Source organism: Jaculus jaculus, chromosome 6, assembly GCF_020740685.1.
Source record: "Jaculus jaculus isolate mJacJac1 chromosome 6, mJacJac1.mat.Y.cur, whole genome shotgun sequence".
Classification (NCBI taxonomy): domain Eukaryota; kingdom Metazoa; phylum Chordata; class Mammalia; order Rodentia; family Dipodidae; genus Jaculus; species Jaculus jaculus.
This window is the reverse complement of record NC_059107.1, coordinates 81908181-81934380: the sequence shown is the minus strand read 5'-3', so window position 1 is coordinate 81934380 and position 26200 is coordinate 81908181. Positions and strand designations below refer to the sequence as shown.

The 26200-nt window shown below is 36.7% G+C and overlaps 1 protein-coding gene across 4 annotated transcripts in view; it reads right to left on the bottom strand.

Moving 5' to 3' along the window:
- The window catches only part of Cntn1 (contactin 1), a 381249-nt gene that overhangs the window by 119918 nt on the left and 235131 nt on the right, over positions 1 to 26200 (bottom strand). For all 4 annotated transcript variants that reach the window (XM_045152150.1, XM_045152152.1, XM_004662174.2 and 1 more), the window contains 6 exons: positions 24873 to 24997; positions 24116 to 24233; positions 21073 to 21223; positions 17847 to 17974; positions 17377 to 17552; positions 2706 to 2826 (listed from right to left, as the gene is read on the bottom strand). In XM_045152150.1, coding sequence (XP_045008085.1) covers positions 2706 to 2826; positions 17377 to 17552; positions 17847 to 17974; positions 21073 to 21223; positions 24116 to 24233; positions 24873 to 24997 — 819 coding nt within the window. The remainder of the gene's footprint in view (positions 1 to 2705; positions 2827 to 17376; positions 17553 to 17846; positions 17975 to 21072; positions 21224 to 24115; positions 24234 to 24872; positions 24998 to 26200) is intronic.

Here is a 26200-nt window from a genome sequence, read left to right as displayed (position 1 = left end):
TGCCTAAGCAACTTCAATTACAACTACAGTTAGGTTATTGCTGAAAATGGTCAAACAGCTAGTGTACTGGCTAGACAGAAGGGTTTCTCTGTCCTGATAACCCTTGACAATAATGTTCCAAATAACAAAACACTCTGAAAGGAAATGTTGAACCTGAGTAAAGTTTCTTTCACTTCAGATTTTATACTCTTGGGTTTTATTTATTACTTTTCAGTTGATGGCCACTGTAATGAATGTGTGAGTTCAATTGACTGAAGAATTCAGCTAGGTTCTTATGACCCTATTAGAAGACATATTAAAGGGAACTCAACTCCATTTACCTGGTGTTGCATAGGGACTGTGTATGAACTTTTTCTAGAGGGAATTCCAGGAGGTAGTGAGAAGAATGCACTCATTCTATTCTATACATAGAAGGGGCTGTCAGATGAATCAACCCATAAGTCATATTTACTAATAATTTTTCTGATTGTGCAAGAATAGATAGAAAAAAAATACATCCTTAAGTAATGCTCAATTTTTTTTGGAGAGAAAATGTGTAACAACAGCAATGTTAAAAGGACATTGAGAGCTGGGGAGATTTCCCAGTGGTTAAAGGTGCTTGCTTGAAAAGCCTGGCAGCCAAGGTTTGATTCCCCAGTATCTACATAATCTTGACTCATATACTGCCACATGCCTCTAGAGTTTGTTTGCAGTGATAGGAGGCCCTGTTATACCTATACTTTTTTTTTCTCTCTTCTTATAAATAAAAAAATTCAAATCCAAAGAGATAATTATAAAGCTTTTCAAAGTCATGGGTAGCTCACCAAGTTTTAATGAAAATGCATACATGAATTTTATGATATATATAAAAGAGAAGGTTCTGCAAGTTCAGGAGAGATGAGCCCATATCTGGGCCATCAGAAAAAAATTCTAAACCTTGAAATACTGAACAGGCCTTGAAGGATAGATAAGATATGGGCAACAAATAGTGAAAAAAAGTACAATAAAGTCATGCTATGAATCAAGGAACAGATATAGAAATACTGGAGCATTTTGTGAGCTATTTGGGCATTTAAATTTGGTTACAGGATGTGAGAAGATATTCAGGTAAACAGTCTGAGGTCAATACATAGAACATCTTTACTACTAAGCTAATAGGAGTTTCTTAGATGCACAGTAGAGAGTCAGTTAATAAGGATTTTCAAGAAGAAATGCCAGGTTTCCAAGGCATTGTGGAAATTGGCATTTTCAAGCAGAAGGGAGTAACAGTCTTTGTGTTTCAAATGCACATGTACTCTACAACAATATTGACTATATTATTTATAAGATCAAAGCACAAACTGAAAATAATAACATGATAATGTATAAATTATCTCCTTTTATTCTAAGAGAATAATGAGAAATATATTACATTTTAAAATTATAGTACATAATAGCAATCGACTTTTTTCCATAGGAAAACTTAAAAAATAATAAAACTATATTCCACACACTAGCTCCCTTAAAACACTAAAAATAGATCATCCATACAACACAGCTAAACCACATCTGATTATTTTCCCAAAAGACTCTCAGTCAGCATATTACAGAGATACTTGCACATCAGTGTTTGTTGCAGCACTATTTACAATACCTGCTATAGAACTAACCAAGTGCACAACCACAGAGCAATCAATAATCTATCTATATGTCTCACTCTTCATGCATACATACATGCATACAAGTGAGTGTGTGTGTGAGAGAGAGAATGTATGACTTTTTTCAGACATAAAGAACAAAGCTATGGTACTTGTAGGAAAATGTATATGACTGGAGATAACTCATCCCCAAAAGACAGATATCAGGCTAGAGAGATGGCCTAGCAGTTAAGGAACTTGCTAGCAAAGCCAGCTTGATTCCCCAGATGCACAAAGAGGAGAATACTTGCATCTGGAGTTTGTCTGCAGTGTCTGGAGGTACTGGTATACCTATCATCTCTGTCTCTCTTCTCTCTTTCTGCTAGTTAATACATAAAAATATTTTTTTAAAAAACAAATGTATATTTTCTCTCATGTGTGGTTCCAAGATTTTTTATAGATACATAAAATCATGGATGTATATATGACCTGGAAATAAAAGCAAGTCTGTCTAGGTGAGCAAAAGGGACTAATTGAAGGAGGGATTTAGAATAAACTGGAGAGTAGTGGCTATGGAGGGAATATGATCAATGTGCAATGTGGAATTATCTAAAAATGCCTATATATAACACTACTGGCCTAGTTTATTTTTTCAATGTGCATATCTGCTTCTTCTCTATCTCCCATCACTTAGCATCCTTGTTCTGCTCCAACAAGTCAGTTATCCACCCTCTATCTATCCTAATGAGGTCTTTATGTACAAGGAAATTGAAACAAATATGCCATTCAAAAAATTGTATTCCACACACTGAGTAGTATTTTCAGGAGATGAGAACTTCACTGGGTCCTTTGCTTAAAAGCATAGTCAGTCAGAGGCATCTTCTGAGAAGACATGTAGTAGTGACACAGGTAAAATCGGTATTTTAACTTGCCAGTGGTAAGTCACTCCCGATTGTGAGCAAGAAGCCTAAGATACATACTGATACCATATATATATATATATATATATATATATATATGAATTTGAATACATAGAATTCAGAAGGTTATACAATTTTACACAAGGCAAATCTCTATTTATTGTAATTATCAAATGTTGCCAGCTCTTACCTCGTACAACAAGGTCAGCAGAAGCTGAGGAGTTGTCCACGATGGTCTGGGCCGTGCACGTGTATCTCCCTGCATGCTTCAGCTGGGCATTCCGGATGAGCAGCTCCCCATTGGCGTCCAGCTATCAGCAGAAACAGCAATTGGTCTAATCAATATATTTTTATCAATTATGTGGCATTTATGATACAGAAGGTACACCATTTTCTCCTACTGAAAAGCATCTGTTTTTAAAATACCAACTGCATGCCCCTGCTCTGTTTACACTCTAGGCTTCAGATTCCCCAGTGAAAAATAAGGCGACTGAACTGGAGGCCACTGAGCATGAGGACCTTTGACATTCAATCAGAGGGCAATGCTGAGACAAAATCACAGGGAGAAACTAGCTGACAAGTACCTTTTAAGAAGATTATTAATGTCTAATCATCTTAGTGCTACATGTAAATGTCAGCAAATAAATACTTTGTGGCTGGAACCTATGAATTTGGTTTTGTAAAGCTGTTGTAATTGACTATATTCACTTTATAAAGATACTAAACATTTGAATAGGCTCTCAAAAAGTTAATATGTACCTTTTCAATAAAATATAAATGACCTGAGGATCTTTGTCTTACTGTCACTCTATTTGCACTGTTCAGAACAATGTCCAATATATAGATTTTTGAAAGCACTATGAGGGAATTTTGTTTGTGATGATCAGATATGATATCAATTTCTAAGAATAGACAACTTATTTAATGCTATTCTGCAGAACTGTGTAAGTTTTGTGATTATATAGACAGACACAGGCTAATACTATCATCTAGCTGCCTTCTGATAGCAACCTTCTGAGGAAGGTCTTACCTTGTCCATGTTCATAATAAAAGAATACCTCATTTTATTAACAAGGAGATGCGGAGAAGTGAAATAATACCACAGAGGTCACTCAGTTTTAATCGTCACAAGAACTTGCCAAAGTTCTTGCTTATTCCAAAGTATTTTCTTAGAAAATTTTGGAAAATTCAATCTTTATATGGACTTTTGGTTTTCCTATTAGCCACAAGTAATTTGATTTCCTATTATAAACAACAATCTTTAGCTTTGCTAACAATATCTCATGGATAAGACTACTTAAGAATGTTAATTATGCAAAGTGTTAGGCTTATAGATTTTTAAAGCTTGAATCTTTAATAATTACCCTTGGAGTGGATATTCTACCTGCCATAGGTGCTTCCTATATACTGCATTCACCTCTGCTCTCATTTTCAAAAGCATTTGTATTTGCAATATTTGTTTGATGAGTTTAAGAGTAATCATTCATTATAATCAGAGTAGACTGATTTGTTTGTTTGAAATAGAATCCTGATATGTCTATATCAGGAACCTCCTAGTTGGCAACACATTTTGTTTCTGGCTATGAGCAGTCTCGGTAAACACATAGAGGTTAGATAACTTAATTGCTGTGGATGCCTTCCTGTTCCTTGAAGATCAAATTGAAAAAAATATCCAGTCTTTCCCATCACTACTGCCTCAGCCCTTGTTCAAACTCCATCTCCCACCATAGCATCCTTATTGGTGACTATCTATACTTTTTTTTGGCTCCCTTGCTCTTCCTCATTTGTTTCCTTTCTCAAAAATTTGTAAGTGCTCAACTCTTCTTTCTCCATGAAATCAAGTGCACTGAAACCTTAAAAGCCTTCACCTGAAAGCCCAATCAGCCCCCAATATCCCATTTTTGCCAGTGAGTCTAGCTTACCTAGTACTGTTGCCTCAGTTCCCCTCTGCTCTCCAGGGGAAAAAAAAAAGTTCCTTATTCAGGCCACAAAACTCAGCTTATTCTTTCTCTCCCTGGCTTCCATAGTACTTCCTCTTCTGGAATTGTGATTCTACCCTTTACCACCTTTTCCTAAAGAGTATACTTTCATGTCCCACCTGGCCAACACCAGCTAGAACCATTTCCTTAAGCAAGACATTCCAATTTCTCTCAGACAACCTTGCTAAATTTCATCACAGAACCTTGTACTTTATATCCTAACACATCTCTCCCTTGGGATTAAACACTCAGATATGTTTGTGTGATTACAGTTGGAATCCCTGGTAGAGGGTTGGCTTTATGAAAGAAACATGTCTATATCACTGTGTTGCACATGTCTATACTACTGTATCATATCACCAAACCAGTGCAGCCCAAAACTCATAATTGCCCTAAGCATATACTGTTTGAGTGACTCAGTCACTTGGCTTAATTAAGAATCTACTTATTGGGGCTGGTAGGATGATTCAGTGGTTCAGGCATTTGCCTGCAAAGCTAGAGGACCCAGGTTTGATTCTGCAGGACTCACGATAGCCAGATGCACAAGGGGGTGCATGCATCTGGAGTTCGTTTGCAATGGCTGAAGGTCCTGGCATGCCCATTCTCTCCCTCTCTCTCCTTTCTCTGCCAAATAAATTGGGTGCCAGAACTAATGTGTTCCTGAGAAAGCTCTTAGCCCTAACCAACCAGCTGGTTCACCTGGGCCAGAAGACAGCCCACCATCCTAGTGTTATATATACCTTTGCAAGGGGAAAGCATGCTCTCTGACCTCTTGGAAACTTCCAGCTATGGGTGAGTTTTTCCTTCTGCTGAGCCTGGGCTGGCTTGGCCCGAGCCCAGACCCAGCCAGGAGGGGCCCTAGCCCTTACTCTCTGCATGGGTTCTTTATTCCCTCCAGCTCCCCACATGGCAGGAACTCCTTGAACTTTCTTTTCCCTTTGCCTTCCACACTTTTTCCCCAAGGCCTTCCACGTGGGATCTCTAGCCATGTGGGTGCCTTTTCTTGGCTCTACTTTCCTCAATAAATATAATAACTTAATAACAAAAGAATCTGCTCTTAACATGTGTGCTTTTTGTTGTATTCTCAGTTAGTTTAGCTAGTACATGAAAATGACAGCATTTCCTACACATATCATCAAGCTGATTTTAATGTGAGAATAAATAAAATATTCATTCTTTCTACCTGATCAGATTTCCCCCATATCCATCACCTGTGCTCTGAACAGTGGGTACCACTTGCAGACCTCATAGTGTTTCTGCACTACCTTGCCTTCCCCTTCATTCCTTGGCTGCAAACCTAAAGCCTGGGTCTGATGTTGCTCTTTGTACATTTTTATTATAACTATTCCTTCTCACTATAATTATCTAACTGTTCATTTCTTACAGCTGACTATCAGCCTCTGAGGGAATAACCAGGTCTTATTTTTTACCTTATGCAATGCACTGAACTTCGTCACTACCATATCAAATGTTAACAAATAAACTTTGAATTAATAAATACATATTATCTAATGTTTTCTTAAATGTTCTTTTAGTAATGTCATATTATTTTTATGCCATATAATGATGTGTAAAGATAAAATAGCTAGAGTGAAAGTGACTATTATTACCCCTAATCAGGAGATCAACTATCAATGTACAATAAATTTAAATGTTTATATACTATTTTAATGAAAATACACAAAATTTTTAGAAATATGTGCCTAATTATGTATAAAAGAGCATACTTAACATGTAAGAAAGTAAAAATCTCAAGTATTTCAACCCATTTTTGTATGGAATTTGGCTTTAACCAAAGACACATGTGGTCTCAGCTCCTGGAAAGTAATCCCTAAAACATCTTTCTTTGCCCCAGGATATTGTATCATGCTGGACAGTCTAATATTGTGGTTTGGGTAAAGGCTATCCATATTTGCATGGTCTTACAGTAGAAGTTGGCCATATGACCAGTAGTATCACATCGTTATTCAGGTGGAAGCTAGCAACATCTATAGAGTCTTAGAGCAAGATCCTTGGGGAATGTAATGTGAGCGATATGGGAAGCTAAGCTTAATCATGAGGGCAAACAGCCCTTCAGTCATGCTTACATGAGGGAGCCTAATTAAGATGCTGAACAAATCTGAGTGAGCTTCCCTGGTGATTGGACAAAGCTTGGATTAGCACACTTGGTGATTCTGGACAAGGTTTCTGTTAGCTTCCCTGTGTGGCAATGATAGGCTTCTGAGAGAATGCTATAGCCAACTTCAACCTTTAATGTCATTTGGTGAACATGTGCTGCTGAGACTGCTCAGAAAAAAAAACAGAGGAAACAGATACATTTCTAGTTTAGTTGTATATACATAAAACCTTTTCTGATGTTTTTATAAAGGTTACTAACGCTTTCCATACCTCAGGAAAAGCTGAGTCTCAGTGGTCAACAGAACGCTTACAAAGCAAGTGGAGACCATGGGCCTCAGCACATTCTAGCCACAAATTAGATATGAACACACTCTCTACTTTCACTAAAAGCCACAGCTTGGCTGAATTACAGAATTCTTCTCTTCTTATGAGGAGAGCTGAATCACATCCTGGAAATTGTGATAGCAAAGTATAGGGGTATTCCAGAGCATATGTGCGGTTGACCACTTAGAAGTCTCACAAATTTAAGTCAAAAGACTTCTAGCATATAAGTAGCCACTCCTTACTTTGCTTCTTTCAAACACTAATTGACAAGTTATTATTACAATGTAAATGAAAATAAAATTATTATTAGGCTGCATTGACAAACTGAATAACTATAATAACCAAAATAAGCTACATAGTAAAACAAAACAAAACAAAACATTATTTCCTTTGAGTTAGGAGTCGGCTATAAAATGGTGCAAGGAGACATTTTAAAGCATATACTTTATAAATATAAACAAAATTATTACACGTATGTAATAAATGTGACATATATGAAGCAAGACTCATACTTTTCTGTGGGCTTGCTAGAGTAGAGAAATAACTATGTCTAACCCTCATGCACCTCTACAAATGCCGGTAGCACGATGCCAGCTCTACTAAAGCAAGCACATAGTAAGGTCTTCTGATATCTGGAGCTGATTTAAGTCCTTTCTACGTACAAATACACTTCCTCTATTTTCATCCTCTGAAACAGGTACAATTATTCACTGAATTTTGTGGATGAAGGTATCATTTACTAGAACTCAACTTACTCCTACTGCTTCTCCTACTTATGCACTGATCCTTTTGCAGCCATCACCTCACAGTTATTGTCACGGACCACTTCTGTACAACAACCATTGCACGTATGGCCTAAATGCTTAAATGATTTCAAATGTTTACCCACATGCAAGCTACTTCATATGGGTGTTCTAATTTAATGTTGTAATACACAGAGATTTACTATTAATGGTTCCCTATAGAAACCAAGCATTAAAAGATTTCAAGGTAAATCTAGCTGTGAATGCCTCTATAGATCATATAGAGGCATTCACAGCTAGATTGATTCAGTCACATCTGCTCAATCTGATTCCAAAGCATTGCTTTATGTATCAAGGAAAAAATCTGGGTTCCTAGTTTCATAAGTAAAGGCAGAACTTCTCAACTACATATAATTTTAATAACTTAAATTATTTTCCTAATTAAAGTTTCAAACATGAACTAGAAAATATCGAACCATCACCACGCACACACCAACTGACTAGACTAGCCTCTTTTACACTTTCACTGTTCACCATAGTTGCAGTCATTAGAGCCATTTTTGCTTCTCTCCTCTCAGTGCTAAACACTGGAAAATAAATAACTAGTATGACATTACCACTACTCAGCTCACTAGCAGTTTCTTAATATAGTTTCTTGAATCAAAAAAAGCTAACTTCTTTCATAATCATACACTATTTTCAAATGCAAAAGTAACACCAGTTTGCAAATATTGAAGTTAGTGTTAAGTAAAAATCATTAAGATTACTTGATATGAACTTATTAGATATTTTGAAATTCTACTAGGATATGTCATCTGACATATGAAATCTCAAGTATGTAAGGGAAGATGTTCAGAGTGATTATATGAATATTATTTAATATTTGTAAAAGAACTGGAAATGTGATAATTTTGATATAAAATAAACTGATGACTGATGATTTCATTTTTAACCAACTGGTCTGTTTTGTAAGAAAACACAACATTGAAGGAATTTTGTTTGAAGTCTCTGCTAAACATTTTGAATCATGGACAAAACCATCAATGTTTTTGAATTTAGAACATGGTCCAGACTGAAGGAAACTTGGATATTATTTAAATTATATGGTTTTTCAACTGGCTCCCATTAGTCCCAGAGTTCTCAAATATCCATGATCACTTGGTAGAAGGAAGGGATGTGAATGGAAGTTTTGAGCCTAGAAAGGAATGAAACCCCACAGGAACTGCTTTTAGCTGTCGTAATCTACATACCTCCACATCTGCACACATACACTCAATTTTCAATCAGAGCAATTTCACCATGTTTAGTTATCGACTGGAGTTCTTAATTAATTTTTTTCAAAATTGCTTCTGCTGCTACAATGTTTTTTAAATTGTTTTTCATAACTTCTTATAAGACATATGAGAAGCTGCAGAGTCACTATTATAAAAGTACAAGTCACACATGTTCACAGCAAGACTAGAGCAAAAATCCTAGATACTGAGATTACATCCTCTCTTTAAAACACAAGGTAGAAAGGTTAGATACCTTTTAGGAACATGACAACTCATGGTAAAAACTGTCCCTATTATGATATAAGTTAATACCTCAAAGTCTAATAACAAAAAACATAACATTTCCATGATAACAAAAGTCTACATTTATTTCCCCTCTTTTTATTATCTTTATATTGCAAGACAAAAGTCAGCATGGTGACTGTAGAGCAGCTCAATTTAGGGTATGGAGCGTGCTTATGTTCAGAACCTTGGATGAACTTTGGAAGAGTCCTCAAATTCAACTGCACCTCTCAGAAGAACAAATGTTTGGTCCTGTCTGTGCTTAAGTTTACTCAGTTAGCACTGTCACCCACACTGAGCAGTGGTGGCGTCTGCTGGCACCGTCTCTGTATAGGAGGTGTGATGCTCTTAAGTGAGCCTCGCTACAAGCACATGGGAGTCTTCCTGCGAGTTTACTTTATGGGCTACTTGCAAACCAGACTGGGGAATAGAAACTGGGTTCTTTGGCTTTACATGCAAGCCCCTGAGTGGGAATATAACACGTAATCATGAACTTACATAAAACATTTTAAGTTTTTTTAATCACAACACATTTTGTAATTTGATTGCACAAATCTCAAGGAAGAACTTTGTGAATGGCAATGATGTGTCTTGGTGTCATGCAAAATACACATAGGCATGCTCTCACTATTTGCATGCATGAATGGCTTTAGTTTCATTGTGGGGAGTGGCTTCCAACATGCCATCTTCCAAGTGAAGACAGCTGAGTCAAGCAGCAATAGGTGTTGCATGTGCTCTTGGTGAGTGAAACACGGTGGTTGCAAAGAGTAGGCATTTAATGTTATTTAGGAGACAGGTCTTATTTGATCATAAAAGGCACTTCGGAGATAGAGAGATGGCTTAGTGGTTAAGATGCTTTCCTGCAAAGCCAAATGACCCAGGTTCAGTTCCCTAGGACCATGCCAGATGCATAAGATATCACATGTGTCTGCAGTTTGTTTGCAGTGGCTACAGGCCCTGGGGTGCCCATTCTTTCTTTCCCTATCTGCCTCATTCTCTCCCTCTCTCTTTCTCACTCTCTCTCTCAAATAAGTAAAATATTTTAAAAGGCACTTCAGCTGGGCTACACCCCACATATCACCCTCTGTGCTTTACACCTGAGATGTAAGGGCCTAATCCTTGCTCTCTATTTTTCTTTTCAATTACTTTAAAAATACCTTACTTTTTAAGAGATAGAGACAGAGGGAGACAGACAGAGAGAGAGAGAAAGAGAGAGAGAGAGAGAGAGAGAGAGAGAGAGGGAGAGAGAGGGAGAGAATGGGTGTGCCAGAGTCATCAGCCATTGTAAAAGAACTCCAGATGCATGTGCCACCTTGTGCAACTAGCTCATGTGGGGACTGGGGAATAGAACCTGGGTTCTTTGGCTTTGCATGCAAGCACCTTAACCACTAAGCCATCTCTCCAGCCCTGTTTCAATTCGTTTTGATGATAAATATAATATAATCCCTTATATGTTGTTATTGCTTTAATCCAAGCATGAAGTTATCAAATGACTCAAAAGAAAATAAAATTCTAAAGAGAAATATTACCAATCAATGAAGGTTGCTCATTGAAAAGTGTCAAGGCAAATATTAAGGCACTTTGCTTAACTTGTAGGAAATTTATGCCAGTTTCCAAACACCACAATTTGAAAAGCCATCATGTTCAAAATACATGATGCCATAATCAATGTGTATCAAGGATTATGTTATAAGAACAAAATAGCAGAGCTGAAAATGTCTGTCTTTTAAACAAAGTCTTTAAAATCATTATTTTGATAGATACTTTTATAAAAGCTTCTTAAGTTGTAGCATAGTTAACAAAAAAAATCAAAATAATTCATTGATGCAGAGTTCTTTAAGCAATGTATAGTGTGTGGCAGGTACAGCGTACCCTGAAAAGAGTTAGTTCAAAAGTCAGTTTGACTCATCAAACAGGAAAACTGAAGAAATTGGTAAATCTGTGGGGAGAAAAAAAAACTTTGTGGAAAAGAGCCACTAAGTTTAAATGTCATTCTTTGGTGATAGTGAACAGCACTGGTGCTAAAAATACAGCTCAATTTATGCTTTTTGTTTGTTTGTTTGTTTTGGTTTTTGGAGGTATGGTCTTGCTTTAGCCCAGGATGACCTGAAAGTCACTATGTAGTCTCTGGGTAGCCTCAAATTTATAGCGACTCTCCTACCTCTGACTCTCAAGTGCTGGGATGAAAGGTGTATATCACCATGTCTGGCAATTTTTCATTTTTATTAGAGGAATTGATGATGCCGATAATGCCACTGAAGAAAATACACAATGAAATCAAGAAATTTGTGCAAGACATGAAAAATTATGTTAAGGCAATTTTCTTTGTTCATTGGCAACATATGTGGTATCATGACTGATGCCATGATGGAAGTGAAAAGAGACAGATTTGTAAAATTAATGGAAGGAAATATAATTGTGACCCCAAACTCATATTTAATGAAGTATCATTGCATAGCACACCAAGAAAATTTATGTCTGAAAATATTCAAATGAATAATACCATATAAATTATCATTAAGGCCAAATTATGGGCTAGAGAGATACCTCACTGTGTGAAGAGCTTGCCTTTGTTTCTCAATACCAATGTAAAAATACCAAGTGTGGCTGTATACACCTGTAATCACATCATTAGGAAGTCAGAGTGAGGCAGATCTCTGAACCTCACTGATAGCCATTCTTGCCAAAACAAATGCATGTGCTAATGCCTGAAAGCATACATGCACTTGTGATCTAAAGGAGATAATTAAGAAAGACTTCATAACTGGGCCACCAGTTTCTATGTGTCCTTGACTTGCCTCACATTGCAAAGACTGATAACAGTGCAGGAAGACAAAAGTAATCTGTCTGAAAAGTCTATGTGTGAGTATAAAAGTATCAATAAACAAGATTGCAGAGTAAACTATGAGCAAATCAGTACTATCTGCGCATCCAACAACTGAAGAGGAATTATTTCAATGAGCTCTGATACAAATATTAGATTCAAAGCAGAGGTGAACATATGGTCAATAGTAAGATACTCAATCCCACTAGCCAGTAATGAACTGTCTCATTTCTCTTTGCCAATACTTAATCTGTCCAATTCTCAGTTTTCCCACCTAGAGAACAGAGATATTCACAATAATTTAAACTCCACTAAGAACTGTTATGAAGAAAAAAATGACAGTTACATGGAAATATTTAAACCATATATTATGTAGCATTCAGTAAATGTTGGCTACTAGCTCTCCATTGGTCTCAGCAGTGAAATACCTAGAATGTGTAAATCTCTAGCTGGGAAATAAGTAAAGCAAGCAGTAAAGAGTAAAATTGTCAAAATAAGATCTGTTATCAGAAAAAAAAAAGTCTAGCAAAAGTTTCTGGAATTTTCAGTGGGAAATGATTGCCCTATTATAAAGTTTGTCAATATTAACCACTTACAGTGTACTAGGCTCTCTGTTAAGCATTTAAGCATTCTCTTATTTAGTCCTTGAAGAAGTACTATAAAAAAAGAGTTTTAAAAACTGAATGAAGTAACTCGATGAACTATGTGAATGGTTAATAGCAGTTTACAGGAAGCAAATTTGAGGCTTAGAGAATTTTAATAATTGACCTAGGGTAACAGAACAAATATGTAAAATGGATCGTAGATCCAGGACAGGCTAGGCAAAACCTTTCTGTCATTAGTATGGGATTTCTGAGTTCATATCAAACCAGCAGGAACTTCTTACTGGACTGCAGTTTTAACATTATAATAAAGAAAAAAATATAGTGGCAATCAACAGAACTGGAAACTTTATGAAACTGGTGTGGTTAACCAAGATAGTTCCTCTGACAAGGAAATTACTGTCAAGCATTTGAAAGAAAATTATATAAAATAGTTGTAAAAAATAGATAGCTACTAAAAAAAATTGCATGGATCATTTTTTAACATATGAGGAGAATAATTTTGTATGTATGCTTGCCATACTACTGTAATGTATGTTTATAATCTTGATATGACAGGTGATTGTAAAAACTTTTTTTTTTTAAATAATTTTTAATTATTTATTTGAGAGCGACAGACACAGAGATAAAGACAGATAGAGGTTAGAGAGAGAGAATGGGCGTGCCAGGGCTTCCAGCCTCTGCAAACGAACTCCAGACGCGCGCCCCCTTGTACATCTGGCTAACGTGGGACCTGGGGAACCGAGCCTCGAACCGGGGTCCTTAGGCTTCACAGGCAAGCGCTTAACCGCTAAGCCATCTCTCCAGCCCGTAAAAACTTTTTATAACAAGAGGGAGGATCTATAAATGAAATTAATAACTAAAAGTAAGTTTAGTTTGTGTTAACTTTAAAGAAGTAAATATATTTGGGCATGGTGGCACACACCTTTAATCCCAGAACTTGGGAAGCAAAGGTAGGCAGATTGCTCTGAGTTGAGGCTAGCTTGAGACTCCATATTATATTCCAGGTCAACCAGGGCCAGAGCAAGTCCCTACCTCTTAGACAAGAAATATGCACTTATATCCCACAAAACGTCAGCAGAATAAAATAAAGTAAATAAACTGCTTTACTAGCTTGTTCCTCAGACTGCTAATTCATCATTTTTACATATACATACATTTTATTCAAACACAAATCAAACATATAATAGTCAGGATCACATAATAAAATAATAGTGAATTTTTATTAAATAAGGAATAAATAACATGACAGGTAATGGGTAAGTATTTAACTTCCAAATTTTTATAAATCAATGTTCCATATGAAATTACAGCATTAAAATTAAATGCATGATACAAAGGTAATCTAAATCAAAAATATTTTATATGAAGTGGGGTCACTAAATGTAATAACAATTTTATTTGTACTCTTTCTTGGTACATGTTAAAAAATGTTATACTTACTTTAGTCCTGATAATTATGTGTCTCTAATTGAAATGAAACTCTTTGTCTCTAAATAAAGTGATAAAAAGTTAACATCACCTATAATCTCACAATTAATTCATAAATATAAAAAATGTATTTGCTAAATGTCAGAAGTAAAGCTTTATGTTTCAAATTAGTTCAGGCTGTGGAACTTCATACAAGACTGCCATTTACTGGCCAAAGCTGAGAATAGCATGTAGAAATCAAAGCATACTGTTTTCTAATATAATTTATTTTTAATACTAAGTTGGAAATGAAATTTCATGAAATACAAAAATAAATTTGATGTCTATATGTAGTTTGTGTTATTATAACTTCTGGTATTCATTTTTAACTATTCAAATTATTAAAATATGATGATAACCTCCAGGTGTGGGTAATAGTGGTAGCTTCCAAATCATTTACAACTGATTTTGAATCTTGGAATTTCTTTCATTACTTTTGAATTAAATATGAATATTTTTGGTTTTCAGTGTATTTTATGGTCCCTATTTAAGAAACATATGCAGAAAAGTTTTTGTCTATGCAATTTTAGTCAAGGGATAGATGTCCCTGTGTTTCTCCCTTCCCACGTGTGGTCCATACTGCCCTTCGCTTTCCCTTAGCAAGCTTCTGTAGAAGTCAGTCCAATCCCAGATGTCATAGCTACTCCTAGGGACTGTCTTCTAAAAGGTGTCTTAAACACTTCTGATAGTTTTACTTTAATGTGGTACAGTTACTGAAATCTGACCTTGATGTTGCCTTAGAAAAGAAGAGGGCTGGAGAGATGGCTTAGAAGTTAAGGCACTTGCCTGCAAAGCCTAAAGACCCATGTTTGACTCCTAGATCCCATGTAAACTAGACTCTGTACAAAGTGACACATGTATAAGGTCACACATGGACATGAGGTAGCACACACGTCTGGAGTTCGATTGCATTAGCTAGAGGCCCTGACACACCAATTTTTTACCTCTCCTCATTAATATAAAAGATAGGCAAAGAAAAGAAGGAAGATACCAGGCAAACCTTCTAAGTTCAAAAGACAGAATTGATTTCATAAGTTATTTTTAATATTTTATTTTTATTTATTTATTTGAGAGGGAGGGATGTAGAGAGAAAGAGAGAGAGAATGGGCATGCCAGGGCCACAAGCTGATGCAGACGAACTCCAGATGCATGAGTCACCTTGTGCATCTGGCCTGCGTGGATCCTGACCTGCGGCCATGATTCCTGTATAAGTAAGGGTGGTAAGGGATGACTCTCACCCAGGCCTGCAGCCCACTATTATTTACCTCTCGATAAATAGTCATTCATTTCTTCATTTCCCTCTCTTGAAGGTGCTGAGTTCTTTTCTTCTTTCGCTTCTACTTTTTTCTGCATCTGTTATTTTTTCCTAACTTTCTTTTTGCAAAGACTGTTATTGTCAACCAATATAGTGTAACCAATATTTTAATGAAAGTACACAGGTTCTAAATGTAAAGTTTCAGATTAATAAGTACAATTTATATCCCAAATTTATCTACACAGGATTCTCTGTAGGTAGTAAATAACTAATTTAGAAACTCTGCATTCCATATTTCTAGATTGTAGTTTTGAAATTATTCAAGTACTAACACCAAAATAAAGCATATTCACAAAGTTAATTCTGCTCTTAATCAAGACTTGTCCAGCTTTACTCTTTTCCTTAGAATGAGTAAAACTGTTTGGGATCACTTGTGTTTCAAAAAAACCCATAGTTTGAAGAATTATTAAATTGACAAAGATCTTGGCACCAATTTTATTAATGTTGGGCTTGTTTATGTAAATATGATCAAAAGGGTTTCAGATGTGCATGGTCAACATATACAATTTATAGTTATCTGTCAATTCTGCTATTTTTTAAAGTGTAGTTTGGTTTCCTAATCAAATTTGTTACTTCACTGTGGATTATAGACAGTAAATCAAACAGAGCTGGAATTTCAAGAAACATGTAGGGACATACTAATCCTGCACTGAGGTGTTAAGTACACCTGTCCAATGATGTAAAAGTAAATACCTGTATCTACTTAAAGTAAATCTTACTCAATTTGGCTGAAGGCTGCTTTGAAAGTTCTAGAAAAGTAATTTTAAAAGAGCAACTAGTTTATTTCAAAGTATAATATTATAATAATATTAAATGTTATGCAGGTATTACATGATTTTAAAAATCTCAAATATCCTACTGAGTCACTTAAAGTTTAAGAGTATATTAATTTCTAAAATTAATGGTTTACTTTTCTTGAATCAGGGTCTCACTATGTAGCCCAAACCTGAATCTTAGGATTCTCTTGGCTCAACCTTCTGAGTACAGAGTTTGCAGTTATACACTACCATCTCAGTACCTTTTCTTTGATTATTGTTTTGTTTTAACCATTTTTAAACTATATTTTCATGTACAAAATTTCTTTATGACATTTTCCTTATGCCATATTTCCTTGTGGCATTTTCATCCATATACATCACTGTCTTGTGCTCATAGCCACCCCTCTACTGATCCCTCTGTCCTTTATCGTCTCTTTCACTAGTGCCCCTTATCCTCTCAAGTGGACTAGCATATTTTCTTAATTAAGGAGGTATTCCAAGTGTCACCTTTCCAGATGAAAAGATGGCAGAACTAAGTGATAAATTTGTTTTTAAAGTGCACTGCAACCTTGCCCCCTGCAAGTGCAGGGACATTCCCAAGCCCATTGCTTGTCCTGCCTTGGCTCTAACTCTCTCTAACTGCTCATTTGAGTATGTTGGCTCACTAATGTTCATGCTTAATTTAAAGACTTGTAGTATGTATACTCTCTAATTCTTAAAATATAACCCTTCTCTCTCATAAAAATACAAGAAAAGATAAAAATAACATTTAAAAAATACAAAAAGGAACATCAAAACTAATATGTTTTTTATAGGTTTACTTTTTTAAAATTTTATTTTATGGAGAGAGACAAGGAGCGAGCAAGAGAGAGAGAATTGGCTCTCAGGGCCTCAACCACTGAAATTGAGATCCAGACATTTGCGCCACCAAGTGGGCATGTGTGACTTTGCACTTGCCTCATCTTTGTGCTTATGGCTTATGTGGGATCTGGAAAGTCCAATGTGGGTCCTTAGGGTTTAAAGGCAAGCACCTCAACTACTAAGCCATCTCTCCAGCACATTGATGGATTTTAATCTCATAAAAAAATAAAATGTGGTCATATTAGCTGCGGTTTTAATGCAAACATGCAAAAATTATTAGGATCTCAAAAGGTGAAACTTAAAACACCTACCATATAATTTCTCTGGTAATGAATATTTTCTTTGTTGAAATCAATAACATATCCATTGAAAGACCAAACAAATGTGAGATCCAAGGCAGGATCGAAGGAAGCAGCACATTGCATTGTAGCATTCTCTCCAACAGTTATGTCCGCATTAATTGGAGCCAATATGATTCGTGTGGGATCTGCAAGTTTTTAAGGAAAGCACATTTCAAGATAATGTGACTCATATTTTCTGGTACATTAAAAGAATAAAATCAAATATATTTTGTTTCTCTGTGCAAAGGACTAAGATGTTTTTACATTCAGTTTCCAGAAACGGTTTCATTAAGGAAGTAAGTCATATGTAGAAGGGCCGACATGAACATTTGTCTACACATTAACTGTCTTCAATTACATGTATTTTAGTACACTCCAATTTAAGCACCATCATTTAAAGAAAAACAACATGATTCAAATGCCACATGTTTTGTTTTTACCTGTGATAACAAGAGTCCCAGTGCTATTAGCTTTGCCTCTGTTATTTTCTGCAAAACATGTGTAGATGCCTCCATCATTCCTTGTAATGTTGTTGATTTCCAAGCTGCCATCTTCCCATATAAGAATTCTATTGCCATGAAAGAATATGCAGTTCACAAAACTAACTTAATAAGATATATTATTATTATATACCTTACATTGCACACATTAATGTTATTTTATACCAGTCTTCTGTCAGTAGGGTATTTTAAGCAGAAACATTATAGCATTTATTTCTAATATTCTTTCTTAGCATGGCAATGTGAGAGAAATTTATCCTCATAACTTTCTTAACCTATCTCAGTGATCTAATTGACCCTGTTGTACTCTTGCTTCTCCCTTGTCTGCGTAGGTGGACATAAGTAGCAGTAGTCATATCAAGCCAGTCTACTGCTCAGTGATGTTATTCTATAGCTTAAACTCTTCCACGAACTTCTATCTCAGTGTGAAGCCATAGAAAATTCAAGAGACTCTAGACAATCTCATAACTTGTTTCTGGAACCCTTCTGACTTTGCTCAGTATCACCTTCAATAAAGCTGTTTTGGCCGTGGCTAGTGAGTATGCTTATGTGGGCACATACACACACGTATGTGCACACACAAACACACACACACACACATACACACACACACGCCCATACCTCCCACATCCATATGGATCTGATATCTTTTTTTTAATTTTTTTTTTTTTATTTGAGAGTGACAGACACAGAGAGAAAGACAGATAGAGGGAGAGAGAGAGAATGGGCGTGCCAGGGCTTCCAGCCTCTGCAAATGAACTCCAGACGCGTGAGCCCCCTTGTGCATCTGGCTAACGTGGGACCTGGGGAACCGAGCCTCGAACCGGGGCCCTTAGGCTTCACAGGCAAGCGCTTAACCGCTAAGCCATCTCTCCAGCCCTGGATCTGATATCTTGACATTCTTCTTTCCAGATTTTTTTTCTAGTACATATTTCACCAAAAATTCTGCAGCTGTTCTAGAAAGAAGGTTTGGCAGTAAGAGCACATGCCAGATAAGCCAAAGGACCTAGGTTCAATTCCCAGGAACCCATGTAAAACCAGATATACAAGGTAGCTCAAGCATCTGGAGTTTGTTTGCAGTGGCTGAAGGCCCTGGTGTACCCATTCTCTCTATTTGCCTCTGCCTTTCTCTATCTCTCTCTCTCCCCTCCCTCTTTCAAATAAATACATAAAACATAAAAACAATCTTCAGCTTAATTTATGAACTGTGTCCCTAGAAATTTATGTCTGTTTTGTTTATGGTCATGTCCCCAGGACATAAGCATCCCATAAAATACCATTGGCAATGACTATTCTTTGTTAAATCATTCTTTGCTGGCCATTGAAGAACCAAATAAAGGTGAGGGTCAAGGTAGGATCAAAGGGCTGACATATTGCTTGGTGCAGTACTACAATAATTGGTTAGATATGCATAGTACAGTGAGATACCACTCTTGAGTGGGCAGTCAATAAGTGTTTCTTTTAAATGACTGGACTATTAGTTTAATGAAGAACACAGTTTTCCTCTTCTCATCATAAACTGAGAGTTAAACCTGCTATGGACAGGTCCACACAGTAGCCCAAGTCTTCCAGACATGGGAAGTCAGGATTTCAGTTCACTTTTCCAGGTTAGAACAGAATGTCATTTCCACAACTCCAGAAAAATACAGGCATTGTTTTTTAATTTTTAGAAAATTTTATATAAATGTTTCAGAACTTCTCTTAATAATATCTGTAACAAACTAGTATGTAGGACATCTTTTGAACAGAGCATTGACCCTCCCACGAGCGTCTTACCTAGGACTAGAGAGAAAATTCTCTATTTCGTAGCCTTTTGTTCTTATATTCTCACTGAATTGTCATTATATTTTTACTCTCTTTAGATACTTTATTACCAAACTTTAAATTATAATTGAAGGTTTTCACAAAACACAGAAATATGTTTTATTTTAATGGCAGGTATTCCTGACCCCTGTCACCATATACACAGTCATAGTTCTGACGATCTTCATAGAAAGCTAACTTTGTATCATAGGGTTTCACTCCAGCCCAGGCCAACCTGCAGTTCACTGTGTAGTTATAGGATGGCCTCGAATTCATGGTGATCCTTCTACCACTACCACCATGTGCTGGGATGTACCACCACACCCGGCTGAACAAGCAGGAAACATTTTTGTGTCTAAAGAATCTGGTTTATCCTTGTCTGAATTTTCCTTAATGGAGTCTTCACAGTATCCACATTGCTAGAGGGCAGAAATGCCAACAGGGTCTAGTCTTTTCCTATCTCATTTTCCCTGAAGGAGTTCCCTTCCCTCACAACCACAGGTAAAAATGTGACTAAGATAGCAACTAGACACTAGGCATAGGAGCTGGAAGGAACAGCTCATCTCCTCAACCAGTAAAGTCTTATAAGAAAATTCCAATCAGAATCTCCATCTGATGACCTATTTAGGACCCTTCCCAACTTGGGAGCTTTTTTTCTGTGCTTTATATAGGAACTTGCCTTCTTTCCTTCTTTTGAGCTCTATAATAAAACCTGACAGGGGGAGGGCAGCTACCTACTTTTGTGGTAACTGGGATTTCAAAGAGAGTTGTCCAGTTAAATAAGCCTTTCTATACCAGAGCTGAGAAGACAAACAAACATCCTTCCAGCCATCACCTGTTCACTCCTACTCTCATTTTTCCAGCAGAGTTCCACAGGGTCCAGCCAGCCTGGCGACGGCAGGGGCCAGTCAGTGCTCCTCTCCTGCCCCAGACACCCGAGGTAGGATCTCCCATTCATTTCTCTCCCAGAGAAAGTTTTATAATGGCTCTTTTCTTTTACTAGGTGGGTCAGAGTTCCTTTCTCTTTCTCTTAATCCTGTTACTCTTTCCTGGAGTTGAAACAAATCTTTGGGACCAAGAAACTGTGTCAGAGTCCTGTATTTCCAAATCCAAACTGAGAGAATTTGTTTCTTTTCCCATTGTTTATTCACTGTGTTACCTTGTATAATTTTCAGACAACTCTGAGTTTCTATTTTCTAAGTTCCTTATAAATTATAAATTCAGATGGACAAATATTTCTTGAGAGGTATGTTATCTTAATGAAGAAAAGCTGAAAGACAATACACTTATCATAATAATATGAAAACAAATCTACAGAATTATCCTTCATGGTTCAGTTCAATTTCTAGTTTGTTGACCAGACCTGCTACTGTTGACAAGCCACTCTGTTCCTTTACTCCATGAAAACTTGGGCTTGGGTGCAGCCTTGGGTTTGCACTCAATGATAACCCTTCCTCCTTTAGCAGCCAGCAGCTTTTTCTTCATAGGATTCATTTCAAAAGTTGGAGCCAATGCTGAAAGTAAAACAGATCATCATTTTTTCTTTTCATTACAAATTTAAATATTCCCTCTGCATTGTACCTTCTTTTTTTAAATCTGTTTTGATCAATGATTAACAGAAAGGTTTCAATTCAGTAAATTTGATCAGTTACAATAAATAGGCATTACATACTTTTTAATGGGGTAATGTCATGACATCTGCCCAATTCAAATGTACAATTATTGATAACTTTATTAATTATTATAAATTTTGCTTGCAGCAAAATTTTGTTCAATCAATCTAAAAGGCATCTAATATGATAGTTTTGATTTAATTTCACTAGGAAAGTTACATGAAAACTTGGAGAGAACTAAGCCGCACTGTAAATCCTCACTGGAGTTCACATTCAGCCCTGTCAGCCACAAATGAACTGTCCAGGTTACAAATGAGAGAACTGATATCTGTTAGACAGATACCATACTACACAGGTGCCACATGTAGTAATGAAGGAGGAAAAGGAGAAAATTAGCTTTTTACAGGCAGTCAGCCAAAGACAAAGGCCCAAAAAGAACATGGATGCCAATCTGCCTGACTTGGCAGGACAAGAATCCAGCAGTCTCCTCCAAGATCACCACAAGCAACAACTCAGCAGTGCTTCCTGCTTCTTGTTCAGCCTGACACAGGTGGGCAGGCTGGCTCCTCCTGATTCAGCCTCTTGAGTCGACCTACCAATCAGGTCTCTCTCCTTTACACACGCAAGCCTAATGACAAGGCTCATTCTAACCAGTGTTTAATCCATAAATGGGCCTTGCATGTATGTGTAACTCTCCTGACCTGCTTTTGTTCTCCTAGCTCCTAAATGTCCTAGTCTTTTAAAGGTGTTCAAAATGATTTGATATATATTTGTACCAAGGATATGCACCTGTAATGCTGGATTCATATACAGAGCACTTAGTACACCTAATCTCAAAAGACATAAAATTCATGGAAGTAGAAGTATCATGTGCTTTCCAGCATTGCAGTAAGTAGCAAGGTAAAAAATTCAAAAGGCCTTAACTCTTTTTGAGAGCACTTTCTTTAGCACTTTTGAAAATTCTCTCATTTTCTGTATTGTCACTCAGCTTTTAGTGATAATAAAATTTTGAAAATTTTTCTTTCAGTCCAAGACTAAAATTTAAACTATGGCTTTGTATTTTTAGTACCCAGTCCTAGAAGAAGAAACCAGAATTCTTCACATATGACTAAAGCTGGTGAAAGCTTCAAGTAATATGAAAAGGGCATGATACAGTAAGACTGTTGTTAAAATAGTTGCAATGAAAATGAGGAGAATGGGATATATTGACGGAGTGAACTGGAAGAGTGCCATGGAGATTCCTGATGAGGTAAAGGCTCTGGTAGACTAAACCATGGTTTAGAACAGATGATCACTGAGGAGAAGATGTGGATGTTGGGATTTAAGGAATTCATATTAAATTTGCCTATTTGTGGGGTCACTTGAGTGAATATTTCTTCTGGAAAGTATTTTTATTGAGTCTGAAGCTGAGAATAAATATCTGGGACAGAGAAAGAATTATCACTGATAAATAGGGAAAACAGCTAATTGAGAATTTTTTTTAAATAATCATGACAATAAGCTAGGAATAATAGTATAGATTGGGTAAAAGCCTATAGGAGGAAAATGGAACCAGAGGGATAGAACTCAATAAGAAAGACTGATTCTGAGTGTAGTGGAGGAGAGAGCAAAGAGTGTAGATTAGGAGATGGGAAAGAGGTCTGGAAAGCAGGAAGAGTTTGGCATCACAGATAACAGAGATAAGCACTCATGGACAAAATGTGATTAAAAGAGAGGCAGCTTGTGGGGACATGCACACACACACACACACACACACACATGCACATACACAAACACACAATGCATGCACCTACACACAAGCCAGAGATATAATTTGTCAAGGAGGAGAAAAGTAATGAGTACAGAGCAGACAGGAAGTCTACACAGTGTTCACCAAAAGCTTTTAATTTTCATGGGCAGTAGGACGACACTGAAGAAGCAGCCAGCAGTGTGGGGAAGGGACTTGAGAAAGGTCTGCAGGGTTTAAATAGCAACTATAGGGACTAGGGGCTGCAAAGCACCAAATAGCCAACTCCAGTGGGAGCTGGTTACACACAGCCTCACTTTTTATTGGTCTTCATGCTTGTAATTTTGCAGCAGAATTTAGCTGCTAAGACAGAGAAAGTACAGAACTTGCACAGGGGCTGAAGGTGTGGCTCAGTGATAAAACACTTGCCCAGCTACACACACACACACACACAAACACACACATACATGCACACACACACACACATGTACACACAAAGTGCCCATGTACATTTTACTTTATCATTTAAAATGCTTCATTATGTTGCATGTGACCTGAAAATTAATACAAAATCCAGCTTCTTTGTTAAAAATAACATGATAGGTGCTGGAGAAATGGCTTAGTGGTTAAGGCACTTATCTGCAAAACCAAAGGACCCAGGTTCGACTCCCCAGGACCCATGTAGGCCACATGCACAGGAGGTGCATGAATCTGCGTTCATTTGCAGTGGCTAGAGGTCCTAGTCCACCCATCCTCTCTCTCTCTCTCACTCTCTCTCTTCCTATTTTTGTACTCTTTCTCAAATACATAAATAAAAATAATTTTTTTTCAAAAATAACATGATAGAATTTAATGAAATAAGAACTTATATATACTTAAGATTTTTAGTCAATATAAGAGAATTTCGGAGTTACATTTGCTATACCTAAATGATCTTGAAGTCGAAACCATATTACAAAAACTTTCAGTGTTATCTATTAAAGAATATAAAGTGAAATTAAGTGTAACCATCTTTTCTATGTTGCTTATTTGGTGAACATTTAACAGAAGTTGGAAATAATACTGACCCAGGATCTTCAGCTCAGCATTTGCATAAATAGATCCATATGTGTTTTCTGCTATGCACTGATACATCCCAGCATTTTCAAAAGTGACATCATATAGTCTCAGTTCCCCTTTATGGTACTGAAAAGAATCAAAGTATAATATATCATCCTGATGAACATTAAGTTAACAGAATTGTTGCATTTAGCATTGGGTTCGACTATCTTTTCACTTGTGTGTTATGTTCATCTGTCCCTGCTGTTCCCTGAGATGCTTAGAGTGGGATTTCCATGGCATGGGAAAGAAAAACCCACTTACCATGCCTGGTGGCTCTTGTTCTAGTCATCTTACAGAGCCGAGAGTCCACCTTTTTCCCCTCCTGGACCAGCTGAGAGATTACAGTAGAAAGGCAGAGAAGGACCCCCTGTTGCTACTTGTCCCCAGGGCTAAGGTTGGACTTAGAGCATCTCTCTTACCTCTGTCTCTGTGGGATGCAGGGAAACAGTGGCAAGAGAAAGGGAACAATATTAGGAGGTGGAAATGGATGAGTAGGAAGGGAAAAGTCAAACAAAGGAAAAAAATAAGGGAAAAGAGAGAAAGGTAAAGATACAATTACAGAAAGTTGTTTAAACAGAGAGAAGGTACTTAATGTTCAGTTTCTTGCTTGCTTTTATTAATAAAACTTGTGTGTTGTAGGGTCCAAGTACCCATATTTTCTCTATCATCCTAGGACTTCCTAAACAAGGACTCAGGAACACAAAGGCCCTTGAACATACATACCGCATATCCATTTTTCAGCCACCGGATTGTAGGGATGGGCTTCCCTGTGGCCACACAAGGCCAGTAGAGGTCACTGCCAATATCTACCTCAGTATCATTGATATGTTCCACCCATTCAGGAAATGCTGAAAATAAAGAATATTATAAATGTCCAGCTAAAATTTCCCCCTGTAATTTCAAGAGTAGAATTTTTGCATTTCATGAAATGTTCTCTAGAGAACACATCAGATATTATGTGTCCTTCAGCTCTTGATCTCATATTTATACAATCCTATGCAAATACTATACTATCCACTATGAGGTTAACTATAACTTAATTGGTAATTATTTGTAGATGTGGAAATATTGCTTTGTTGGAAAGCTAATTCACAATGAATACTAAAGTAATTCATTTCCCCTAGCATCTTTCAAGTATGTCAAAATGATAATTGAGGTTTAAAAAATTATGTCTAAATTGATTATGATATCTTTTCTATTCCCAAAGTCACACATTATCTTCTTTTTGATGGTTATTTCATTTTTGGCTACTGTGTGGACTTACTGTAGAAGTAGAAAAAAACAAGTGTGGTCACCTTGATACCTGTTTTATATTAGCAACTACATCAGGGCTGGTGAAATCCATGCTTAAAGGAAATGGATCTCAGTCTTACATTCTGATCTGGTCTACTTACATTCCCATGATAAATCACCTTGATACACTTATATATAGTTTAATTATGTAACTTTCTAAGCTTGTTTGCTTAGATGTAGCATGTCCTGTTAGTAAAGTAGAAATAACAATTCTCTTGAATTATTTCTGACAAGTGCCTGCTCTGTTACTTAATCCTTCTAAAGTACTAGACACTGAGAAGTTTAAAATTCTACCTTGATAACCTAGAGTGAAGTTTCTCTAATGTGTTGAATAAAATATGTGTATATAAGCACCAGAAAGTGGTGCCATTACCTAACAAAATTAGGGATCCCACTATGATTCTCTTCTGCTTAGGAGGTTGCTCCATATACAATTGACACATGTCAAGTTAATAATGTATGACTACTGGATGTTCAAGTCTTGGGTTCAAGGAAATGTTTAATTGGAGCTGTGAAAGTATAAAAGATAATTAAAATTATGCTCATGGATCAAGTCATATGTGGGGTGCATGAAATAGAGAAAAGGTTCAAAGACTGATTTCTTCAGTTTCAGAAAAGGATTGAATTACAAGTACAGACAAAAAGAATGAGTGGTTTATACAGAGGTTAATTGTGGGGTCCAGAGGCCATGGCCAGAAAGTGCAGTGTGGAGAAGAGAGGGATCAAGTGTGGCCACTGATTCTGTCAGATAAGAGAAG